This window comes from Chlamydotis macqueenii, chromosome 12, assembly GCF_036417535.1.
Source record: "Chlamydotis macqueenii isolate bChlMac1 chromosome 12, bChlMac1.mat, whole genome shotgun sequence".
Taxonomy (NCBI): domain Eukaryota; kingdom Metazoa; phylum Chordata; class Aves; order Otidiformes; family Otididae; genus Chlamydotis; species Chlamydotis macqueenii.
The window spans coordinates 10,167,624-10,179,900 of record NC_141567.1 but is presented as its reverse complement, the minus strand read 5'-3'; the positions used below and the strand labels follow the sequence as shown (position 1 = coordinate 10,179,900).

Sequence of the window (12,277 nt, the reverse complement as noted above, 5' to 3'; positions counted from 1 at the left end):
ATTCTGTACAGCAGTTCTGTGGAGCGTGCTGCATAGCACAGTGCACGAAGAGCACTTGTAGAACAGCAATTGAATCCACGAGTAACTTTTCCACTTTTACATTTTGGTTTAGCATGACATCATAAAATGCTTTTTTAACAGCTGTTATTTTGAGAAATATTAGTTTTCCAGCCTGCTGTTCATTTTGTCTGCATTTCAATAATATGTTGCTTATGAAAAAGTTGACCTCAAGTATTGAATACTGTCTGAAGGTTTATAATATAATTTGATGCTTTTCCTGGAAGCACAGTCAGTAGGGTGTGGCTCTTTCAACTGTAATGTAATAAAGGCTTCTCTCTTTCACTATTAAACTATGCGGAAAATATTAAGGGCAAAATTAAAGCAAATACCCTCCCTCCATGCTAAAATAAGTCTTCAAACACACCTGCAAGAGAACTGTTAAATGTATCTGAATATGCCTTTCACTTCCTCTCAAAAATTTTTGTACTGTGCTGGTAGGTGGCAGCAAATGACTTTCTGTAACTTAAGGTGAAGGGGGAGGGGAAGTGACTTAAGAACTAAAAAAACATCTGTGAAAATTACCAAAAGCATCTGGGCTCACTCACAGATCCAGAGGAGGAGCAATTTTCAGTAGAACATGCAGGCACACATAACTTCACGGATTCAGATTGCATTTCTCAATGAGTTTTCTTCCTCCCTATAAAAGAGAGCTGGAGAATATTAGGAGCTTCTGTAAACTTCTCATGAGGTATCCAGATCGTGTGTAGGAGATGGGCTTGGGTAGGCGTAACTGTGCGAAGTTTTGACTTTGTTTCCTCAGTTGTGGCCAGAGAGAGAATGACTCAAGTTTCATAAAGAAGTAGTTTGTTTGTTTTCTTTGTGCTACAGAGGGATGACAATGAATTGGACTTTTTCCTGTCCTGCTTTTAAGCTGTCACAGCTTTAGGTTGCGCTTGCTTATGCCCAATCCCAAACATCTCTTTACCAGCTGGGGATGTGAATCATCTTGAGAAAGTAAAGTTTAATGGAATTGTTGTTTCATTAACAGAGTAAGTCGTATTACAAAAACACAGTACAAAGACAAAAATTACCTAAAAGTAACTGATGCTCTAACAATGTCTGGAGATTGCTCATGCCATGCTTTTATGCACAGCTAATATACTCAGTTTTGCTTTCTTCCTTGCTTGTGATCCGGTTCCTGCTTTCAACACATTTCCATTATTGATCTTAGTCCTCTTATTGGTGATTTGGTTTAGGAAGTACGAGCACATAATTCTTTAGAACCCAAATGACTGCCCTATACCAATGAGTACAAGATACACAATACTGAAAAAATCATACTGAGTACTGTGATAGGATATGATAATACTGTCAATCATAGAACTATTTATTGGGACTTGCTTAAATAATGAGCATAACAGGACTGAAATCAGTTCATCTAGATTTCCCAAAAATCAAGTAAAGATACATAAAGAAAATACTAAATATCTCATACAAAAGCATAATCATTGCATGTAAAATTTCTATAAGAATATTGTTTTCTGTGTATTTGTAACAAGTAATTCTTTGAAGAGCAGGTGGACTAAAGCCAGGCTGTCTAGCGATTTCTTCATCTTGGCTGGTATTTCTTTTTTTAACCTGAGTTTACATTATTTTCTGTTAGCTTTACATACACCTTTATGGTTTTCTGCCATTTTCCCCTTCAGATTGTGTCTGCAGTGAAATTTGGCAGTGATAACAGGCTGTTTAGTTTTAAAAATCAGACAGCAGAATCAAAACTGTGCTGCATGTTAACTTTCTGAGACCAGTTATCTCTGCTTCCTCATAATCTACCTTAGAAACTCATAAAACAATCCTCTGTGAAATCTCTTTGTAAAATTTGATTGAATTTGCATGAATTTAGATATTACTTAGGTGGGGAGGACACACACTTAGTGTGTCAGTGTGTCCAGCTTTGCTTCCTTTGGAAGTAAGGCTGAAAAAGCACCATCAGAGAAATTAGGAAATAGGGTCTAATAATCTGCTTTTTATGTCTTGAAGGATTTAACATATGTGCACAGTGAAAGAGAAAGGTTACTTCTTGTTAACTGCTATCAGAAATTAGTGTGGCCTTTATACTCTCCTCAGTACTAAATGAAAGAAAAGTAATGATGACTAAAGCTAAAGTCAGGTTTTTAGAAATGCCTACGTGTACTCAAAGTACAGACCAGAAAAACTGGTCTGATGAGCTAATTATTTATATTACAATAGCATTATTTTCTTACTATGAAAAAGAAGTGATGTTCAAAAGATACTTGCTATTTCACAAATACAATAATTTGATTTTTGTCGTGGTTTCAGCAGGCATTGAGTTAATTTTCCTCTCAGTAGCTGGTGTGTTTTGGATTTCGTACATGAAGAATGTTGATAAACACATCAGTGATATGAGTTATTGCTAATGAGACCAAGGACACTGTCTGGCTTTCCAAGTCTCTAATGTGCAGATGCAGGAAGCTGGGAGAAAGACAGACAGAATAATTGACCCAAACTGGCCAAAGAGAGTATTTCATGCCATAAACATCATGCTCAGTATATAAATGGGGGTTGTCCAGGGCAAGTATCTGCCTTCCTGGCATGCATCCTTCTCTCTCGTTTGCTGGCACCGTTCTCCCTACCTTGCTTGGCCCCCTTTTCGATCCTTTGCTTGCTGTTTGGTTTTGTTTCGTGATCTCTGCTCGGGATGGGCTGTATTGGTCGTTGGGACATCAGGTGGTGAGAAAGCATACATTGCCCGTTTTGTTTATGTTAATATCTTTATATTCTGTTATTATTGTAGTTTTCCTTTGCTATTTTAGTAAATTGTCTTCATCTCAATCTACAAGTTTTCCTTTCTTCCCAATTCTCTCCCCCATCCCACTGGGGAGGGGGAGGGTGAGCAAGAAACTGTGTGGCAACTACGGCTAAACCACAACAGATTTGCAGAAAATCTGAAAGAATTAAATGTACGTAATACGTATGCTTGAAATGGAAGTCAGAAACCAGAATGCATGATCAAAAAAATAATAGATGCCATGTATGATGCATTATTCCTACAAAAACTGACAAATCTTTATTAGTCTTGTAATAAACTTCTAGTTTTGCTTTGATTTTTTTCAAGCTATTAGTTTAAATGCTTTTAAAATTAGAATTTGCGTTATTTAATTTGCTTTCTATGTTACTTAAAGAAAAAAAATGAACAACTGGGATTCCAATTATTTCACCAGTGTGCTTGAAATTATGACGCAACAACTACTTCTTTTGGAATAGGATTACTATTTGACTCGGAAAATTCAGGAGTAAGCTGGCGGAAGAATCGGTGACCATGAGAATCGGTGTTTACATAGACATAACCTGGAGGAGATGGATAATTTGCTGGGCAGATCTCTTGTTTCTTTGGAGTATATTCTATGCGATACATAGTTTCATTTTGAAAAGGAGTTGAATTAGAAACTATAGCATGTACAGGTTTGAAACTTTGAGCTGGAATGATCTGATGTGGTATGTAATGAGATTTGAATGTGGTTAAATCATAAAATTTTCCTGTGGGTTTTGGAATTTCCTGTTGTTTCTTAATAATCTCTTGCCGACAGCTGCCCCAAGCTTTAAAGTCTTCCTTTGTAGTAGTATTGCCTTGAAAAGGGGCATTGGTTCTTCTTCTATTAGAAACTGGCCTTATGGGGACAGCAGGAGAAATCTCATGCTTAACATAATCAAGATGGCTTGTGGAGTTAAAATCCATGTTGCCTGGGGGTGGAACGTACTCTTTTGCTTTCCGGACCTCAGGCAAGGAGACCAACCATGGCTGAAAACGATCCTGGAATTCAGTGATTTCATTAAAATAAGCATTGGATCCAACTTTTGCATTTTCAGGCTTGCAGCTTTTTGCAAGTTGCCCAGGCAGCCCTTTAAAATCATTCCGGTGGGTTGTGAGATCTTCAAAGGGTTTGTTGCTTGGCTTGTACTCTTCTTTTGGTCTTACGAATTTTGGTTCCAGCTGGTGAGCAATATAAGAAGTGCGATGGCTAGTAGTACTATTGAAAGGCACATCTGAAAGCTTGGCTATACAAGGAGGTTTAAAACTTTGTCTGGGATTCAGTGCCCTTGGAACAAAGTAATCTTGAAACGTAGTAGAATTTCCAAACTTCTCTGTAGGTGGGTGGTATATATGCTCCACTTTACTAGGTTCCCTTCTTTGAATTTCCCATGACCTGTAGTCATCTTTAAGGCAAAAATAGAACTTCATCATACAAGTGTTATTACTTTAAGACCGTTCCTTTAAAATTAAGCCAAATTCTTCTGGTATTAAATCTTGCAAAACAACTAAAAGGTATGTAAGTGAGAACGATAGGGTTATCTACATATTTGTAATAAAACAAAACTGTCTTCTATTATTGGTGTGATAAAAAAAAAAGAAAAAAATTGTACATGATGCCTTATTTTGACTATTTCCTCAAGGAAAAAGAAAATCTTGCGTGTACATATTTAGTGTGTTCCATACATAAAATAGCCATATGCAGGTTTTATATACAGTATCTTACATTTTACTTAGAAGTTTGTGTATACATATGAGTGAAAGGAAAGGTCAATGGGTTCAGTACTGATTGGGAGAATTGTCTCTCATAATTCTCTCTCATCAACATTATAACATCTTAAAGCTTGCTGGGACTTTTTTTTTCTTTACTTTCCTTCTGGGATTTTTGTGCTAACAGACTGTTCTGCTATAATTACAAAACTTACTGTCCAGCTTAAACTTCTTCACGGGCAGTTGGAGTCAATTTGTTGTCTTGGAATCACTGTACTTCAGACTCAGTGTTTTTTCACTCCTTGATCATTACTCCGTGTTGAACTGCTAACATACATTTTAAATGAAGCAGTTGCATGCTGTCTTAGTTGTATGCTGAGACTAGGCTAAAATATTATTTGCTAACTTACTAGTTACATGTAGAGTAAATAGAAGTATTTAAATTTCCTTATAAACTATTTACAATTAATAAATATAAATAAAATGTATTTATATAAATGCATGTCTATCTAGCATAGACCTAAGCTTAAAGCAGCTAGTGAAATATAACTCTGGGGTCTTTGAAGACCCTTTTTTGCCAAATTTTATCCTTCCAACTCTTTCTATCACTGCACTCTCTCCTCTGCTCATTTTGGACTAAGAATTCTAATTTCCTGTTTTAATAGCCATATCTGATCCTCATTATTTCAACTACATTTTTGATACCACTGGCCCATATAATTGGGAACATCTTGATATTCATCACTCTAGAGATCATAGTTCTACTTTTAACTGGGGCTACAATGCAGTACATGTAACAAATTTTACATATAAAATTTGTAATAAATCTTACATATAAAATTTTCTTCTGGAATAAAGTATAGGAAGGTCACATGCCAGAATTACTTAAAAGGAGATTTAGTGCCTTTGTGCTGACCATTGTAATAGAATAATTTGTGTCAAAACAGATCATTACTAGGGTGATATGCAAGCTATACAGTACAGAAAACAGACATGTAAAATGAACTTTTGACTTACTTTGTGGAAAAACATGATACATGAGCTAAACCTATCTGAAAGACATATTGGCACTTTAATTACAACAAACTTTTGCCTGAGATAGCCTAACCAAGTGTATGTTAGAATTTCTCTCCTTCTAGACAAGAAAACCTTAGAGAAGGTTCTTTGTTTAGAACCAAAAAAATGTCACCTCTAAACAACTAGAGTGCTGAACATCTTAAGGCATTATCACCTGCTTTCTATTATGTCTTAATCTCTGGCCCAAACTAAGAAATCCGGTTTCTAGTATAGATAATTCAGAATACTACCTCCATCTTGGTTATTTCCCTTTCTAAAAGTGGCATATATTATTACCTTGATAGGTTGGTATGGTATCCAGTTTTCCTCCTGTAGTGTGCTTTCTCTCTAGAGGTCTTACTAATGTCACTGGTTGTATTTGATGAGCATTATAATCTTTCTGGTATGTGGTTCCCAGTTCTATCTCTCCCATCTTTGGTTTATATTCTTCTTGTACCCGAAAAGGTCGTTTCACAATATCATATGGTAAATAATCAGATCTGAATTGAGGAAAAAGGAAACAATGGTTAAAAAACTTTTTTTTTTTTTTTCTGATGTAGTCACTTTTGTCATTTTTCCATTATATGGAAAAACAACAACTTACAATGTTTACTCTGAAAAATCAATCTGATGCAATATTTTAGAGGGGATAGCAAGGAGGAAAGAAAACCGTAGTACATAAATGTAGGGTCTCTGATGCATGATATAACCTTTATTAAAAGGTAGATGGTGAAGCAACTTTTTCAACACTCCAAGTCTTATTTCCAGTTTAAAAATCTTCTTTAAAGTATCTGAAAGGAAACTAGAACAAGTTGCTGTAATTTTACAAAGTAATGATCCAGAAAGAAGAAACAGAGCAAAGAAAGATCAAACTACTAAATTTGGCAGCACTTACTAATTGCATGAGAATGGAATACGATCAGAAACAGCATTTCACTGTTTTTATATGTGCACATTACATTACAAGGGTGTATATGACATATGTGTGTGTTTAAACAGTATATGCAGTAAATAATCAATCCTGCAGAATAGCATTTGGCCTTTCTATGTATGTCTCTTCTGTTTTTTTTTTTTTTAAATAAACAAATACAGAAGTTTCACCTGTTGCCCTTGTAGCTTAAAAGAAAAACAATAATGGAAGAAGTAAAAGTTTATGCTGTTGCATTGTTAATGATGAATGACTGATGTCTTTTTCTAACTCTTTGAAAGATGCTCTTTAATTTTGTAAGCTCAACATCAGAGTCTGTGCACTGGCGGGACAGACCAACTGAATCCCTTTACTGTTGGCTTTCTTCAAACTCCTCATAATTTAGAACTGTCTGAATAAAAACCAAAAAATCTCCATTCCTCTTTTCTTAAGGTTTCACTTCCCACTATCTTAGATTCCACACATGTATTACAGAAAGTTCCCTAGCTTGCCAGCTTTTTCAGGCTCAACGAGACCTAGATTTCCAAAACAGGCTGAAAACAAAGACAAAAATTTCAGATTATCTTTACAGATTAAACGATGCTGTAAAGAAGGCAAATCTTGTGTTGTATGCATACTTCACTATTTTTTGTTACCTTTTTGTGGTAACTGTATTGCTACACTCAGAATTTATACTTTTAAATATGCTAAAAGTGTAAAGGATGCAATGATTGCATCTTGAAAATGCTTTTGCAATACAATGTTCAGTCCTCCCTTAAAAAAGAAAGGATGAGAAACTTTATAGAGTAATTGTAAAACACATTGCTTCAAAATGTTTACTTAAATGTTGTAATTCCTTCCATTTTCCCACGATGCACTTGGTACTCTTGTTTCGGCTTAAGGCTCCGGGGAGGAGAGATGTTGCTATACTTGGGATATTTTTCCACATACTCTGTTGTGAGGCACGGCTGTTGTCCATTATCATAAATCCTTGTGGGTTTACGAGGGCAGCGATGGCGCCTGGGTAAAACACATCAGATGAGAACATTTTAAATAGTTTAATTTAAGGGGAAAACCCGTACCCTATCTACTGGGAGTGAATAACAAATAGGAAAGATTGAACAATGTCAGTAGCTTGTGTTAAAAATCTTTTTTGAGTTATAAAATCACAAAATATTGTGCTGATGGCATAGGTTCCAGAGCACAGTATATGAAGACAGTAATAAAGAATATCAGCATGCAAGTTTGTCATATCCTATCCTTTGTATTCTGTACTGAGCTGATCTCAGTCATCTGAATGATTCTACTATCAAGATGGGCTTTCCTCTCTTTTTTTAATCTTTAATGCTATTACTGGTATTATTTTTAGAAATAAGTAACTACGCTTCATTTCTCCTCTCATATTGTCTCTTTAACTGTTTTCTCTTATTGCTTGTCTTTTTATTTCTGCGCATCTGCTCACCTATTTTCACCACAACCCTTGATTAACCCTTTTTGATTAAAATTTTAGTGATGTGAAATATCATCTGCACTTCTAGTGCTCTGCAGGCCATTTCTGACTTTTCAACCCTTTTTTTTTTTTTTTTTTAAGGACTGACTAAATCCTCTAACCAAAACCTGTGTTTGTTTAGAAGTAATGACATCTCTTTTTCTTAACAGGTTTTATTTCAGTTACGCCTGCTTGTCATTGATGCCTATTTTAAAGACACCATTGTGTTAAAAGGTGTTGAGCTATACTACGATTTAAGGTATTGCCTTGTTTTGTGTAAATTATGAATGGAATTAAAATGTATGTGTTGTTTTCTACATTGCTTTGAAAATCTTGTTATATTAATTCTGATTTGCATAACACATCTCTCTGGTAGTTTGTTTCAAGCAAACAAACACCAGATTAATTTTAAAATTTTGTCTGACATGATTACTATTTAATGTCTCCTTTAAGGAGATTTGTTGGTTAACCATAAATCTACTTTTGGATGTTTTCCAACTGCTAAACCTGAAGTTTTCATTTAGATAATAACTTTCTAAAACTGATCATATAGGGTACTTAAAGCTCTTCAGCGAGAGGATGCTAGGAATCATCAAAGATGGATTACAGCTCTGATAAGTGAAATATGTTGCTTACAATCTGGCCCAAACTCCCTGAGTCACTGGTTATTTTAAACTTGTAGTTACCGTAACTTCAACCCCAGACTTACTGATAATTCAAATGAATTTGGTGAGAATATGCCCTCCCCCATGACTGACTGATGCCTGCTTTGACGGATTATTATTCTTTCCCTTCTTTGAGGAAGACTATCTTGTGGCTTCCATAAGGTCTGAAAAGAATCTCAGCTAGATAAAACTGACACTATACAGGCTGTCTAGTGCCAAATGCTGTTGCTTTGATTATTTTAACAGAAAGATGCTGAATTTCACTTATTTAGGATCTGGCATACATACAGTTGGTTTTTATACAGTGCTAGCAAGACCTTTGAAATTCTCCCACAAAGTATTTTCCTTTCAGAGAACAAGTCTAATAACTTATTTATAAAACAAACACACCAACCCCCTCAAAGTTGTTGTGTTGTGTTTTTTTTTTTTTTTTTTTACTAACTCCCAGTGCACACACTATGGTCTGAAAGACAGAAGTTCTGTAGGGACACTATTTTTGAGAGTCTTCTGCTTTCCTGGTGTTGACAGGAGAGCTAGTAGTTTGTTATCGGGTTTGGGTGTATTTAAATGTGGTCAGTATGAAGGCTTGAATATCCCATATTTTTGAGAAATCTTTCTCTTTCCTCTTAACTTACATTTATTCAGGAATCTAGATTTTTATTATAATGACAACAAGTGCAGTAAGTGGGGAAAGTCTGACAGATTTAGAAGATGGCAAAGCCGTAATTTATTTTTATACCTCAAAACTAAACTTCTATGCTTTTGTATGCTGTGATTATTGTTGATGGTAGACAAATACTATTCTTGAGTGCAGAGAATTAATTTAGCTCAGAGGCTTTATTCTTCCTTTGGAGGCCAGATTTAACATCCTTTATTTGCTCTTAGACATTTCTACTGAGCCAGAGATCTGAAGCCTGACTGTACTTGTTTAGCAGGGGGTAAATTTTGTCTTGTATTAAGTTAACACATTTGGAACCTATGGGAAATAAGACAATAAAAATATTTCTTTCTCTTTATGGATCCAATCCCAAGTAAGATTAGCTCCTAATTCCTCCACATTAAAAATATACCACTTCTAAAATAAGAAATGGATCTGGAATATCTTAGGAAACAATACAGGATCTAGCCATTGCTCTGCACAACGCAAATGTGAGAACATTTTTTGTGGTTTATTTGAAAAAAAAAAACCCTCCAACAAAACTCACATTTCTACCATAGCAGCTTGAAAATTATCATCGTGCCACCTTGGCAGCATTTTATGCTACTGAAAAGTCTGAAATCTTAAGCTCAAGAGGTTAGAAATTGTCAGTTATTAAAAATGGAAAAGCCCCCAGCACTGGACCCATTTTGCAAATTGATCTTTGAGCGTGCTCAGCACTGGGTACGCTTCCAAAGTTTTTTTGTCATTACAATTATTTGTTGATTTTGAAGATCACCTAAAAAGGCACAGAAAGCGATTCAGTCTAATAAGAAGGAATCTGTTAAAAAGATTACTAAAAATCTTGTAACAATTATTTGATTAAGAACCCAAGATTGCAACCCCTAAGTATGAACACTGGCACTCAGATGTGAGCCTTTAATGAGTGGATTGTGCATATTACAATAGAAAAAAGGTCATTCTGGAATTTTGGAGACTTTTCTTATTTCCCTGTAAAGAGAAAGCACAACAAAGTTCTGTCTTACTGAGTTTCCTCCTCCAGATTTGTAAAATTTTTGAGTGGTTTTTCTTCTGTGAAAAGTCAGGAGATATTATTTCCTTCTATTTTATCATTTAGAATTAAACAGTAATTATACCTTCACAAAATGTCCTGTAAATAGCTAAATGATAACTCCTACAAAATATTAGAGCTTTCTCTTTGCTTTGAAATACCTTCTAAGATGTGTATGCATTGCAATATCTAGGTAACACTGCTAAGCGACCAGTCTTGCCCTAAAAACAGAAACACTGTAGCTACACTGAAGCAAACACAACCTGCTGTCTAAACCAATAATGGCTTAAACTTCTACTGACTGTAAAAACTTTTCTTTAAACCATATTGTGCACATTTTATCAAATTATTCATATTATTAAACTGGGTTTTTGAATTGAGAATTTTCAGTTGAGCTTGTTTTCTGCTGTCAGATTGTATTGTCTCACTATCTTTATTCTTGAGCCTGAGACAGATTTCATATCGCATCATGAAAACAATGTGTTCCAACACATTAATCTAGGAGTTTTGAAACAAATTTACAGGGGAAACTACACTCACAGTCTTGGCCAAAAGGACATGAGAATCTTTACACACTGCCTGTCTCTCATCTCTGTCTACCAAAAAGTGGGTGAAGCTAGACCTCTCATACCAAAGCACGTAAGGAGTGCGTGTGCTCAACACAAAACCTGTAGGTCATGGTGCACTTCACAGCCATGGGGTTGGCCCTGTACTTCCAATAGATAATGATCATACTCTTGTGATCTTATGATGGCTTTTTTGTAAATATTTGTTGGGTTTGGGTTTTTTTTTTGGTTTTTTTTTTTTTTTTTTTTTTTAGTATTAAAGACTGAACCATTGGATTCTAGGTTGAAAATCCTAGGATGATTATTTTTGCTTTGTTTTTTAAGTAGACAGTGAAGAAATTGAAAATATTAACAGTACTGACTCCAAACCTATAAACATACAGCTGAATTTTGCAAGGTTTAAATCCCTTACAATTTTTGGAAACCTGGCTTGCTATTTTTTTTTTTTTTTTTTTTTTACCTATAGCATTGATAATACTGCTTATAGACCTGTAATAGTGATTTTAAACAAAACAAATTTGCCTTCTGTACCGTCTTATGCCAAAGAGGCTGTAGTACAACGATGAACCGTGTGTCTCCATGTAGGATCATTGAATGTAAAGAAGCAGTGGGGCTTCCCTCGCAGCGGAGGCTGTTACTGGATGTGACGTTAGAAAGGCAGATATGCTAAATCTCCGTTAAAGGCCGTAGTGCTTGCACAGGTTTCTGTCAAGGCTGATTTATCCAGCACCCTTCTGAGGCGTGGGACAGAGGAACTGCTTTGTGGACAAGCCTGATCCTGACGTTTAGACTGTCCCCATTCTTTTCTATTTTAATGCATTTAAGATTTGGGTTTTTTTTTTTCCCCTGCTTGATTTAAACATAAAAACTTTACTTCATGTTTACTGAGAAGATCCCCTTTAGAAAAGAGGGAAGCTAAAACCTGTTGAAATGGGAATGTTACCCAGTTTCTGCCTTCCCACTGCTAAAAATATCAGCCACGACCCGGCGTGGGGGTCCCCGCGCAGCCCGGGGTGGGTGAGGAGGGGGACAAATTGAGGGGCGGTTTTGTGGAGGTGGCACTGGGAGGGCCCGGGGTGCTGAGGGGGGAGCCGCCGCCACCTTCCCGGGGCGGGGGGGACCCTCCCGGGGGCTCGAAGTCTTCCCCCCGCTCCCCAAAGATGGTGGCGACCCGCGAGGCTGCTTACCCGCAGGTACAAATCTCGCACAGGCACCGAGGCGGCTTCATGCTCCCCGCCGCCGCGCCCGCCTCTCCGCCGCGGTCACTAAGGAAGCGCTCGGTCGCATGGCAACGGCGGCGTCGTACCGCTGAGCGGCCTCCGCCGGCTTCCGTCTGACGTCACGC

At 36.5% G+C, this 12,277-nt stretch overlaps 1 protein-coding gene across 1 annotated transcript; it reads right to left on the bottom strand.

Annotated features, from left to right (window-relative positions):
* Positions 1-3,092: 3,092 nt before the first annotated feature.
* SAXO2 (stabilizer of axonemal microtubules 2) lies at positions 3,093-12,220 on the bottom strand. Its single transcript, XM_086757420.1, has 4 exons — positions 12,120-12,220; positions 7,344-7,523; positions 5,894-6,096; positions 3,093-4,236 (listed from the first exon to the last, which is right to left on the bottom strand). The coding sequence occupies exons 1-4, from the start codon at positions 12,158-12,160 to the stop codon at positions 3,254-3,256; spliced, it is 1,407 nt and encodes a 468-aa protein (XP_086613546.1). The 5' UTR covers positions 12,161-12,220; the 3' UTR covers positions 3,093-3,253.
* Between the last annotated feature and the right edge of the window lie 57 nt (positions 12,221-12,277).

What these genes read in the sequence shown, in the direction of transcription:
- SAXO2 (XM_086757420.1), bottom strand. Translation starts at nt 12,160, where the DNA reads ATGAAGCCGCCTCGGTGCCTGTGCGAGATTTGTACCTGCGG. An exon ending in TGCGAGATTTGTACCTGCGG is followed by an intron (nt 7,524 to 12,119) that starts GTAAGCAGCCTC and finishes TGTTTTACCCAG; the next exon opens with GCGCCATCGCTGCCCTCGTA. An exon ending in TACCATACCAACCTATCAAG is followed by an intron (nt 4,237 to 5,893) that starts GTAATAATATAT and finishes TTTGCCTTAAAG; the next exon opens with ATGACTACAGGTCATGGGAA.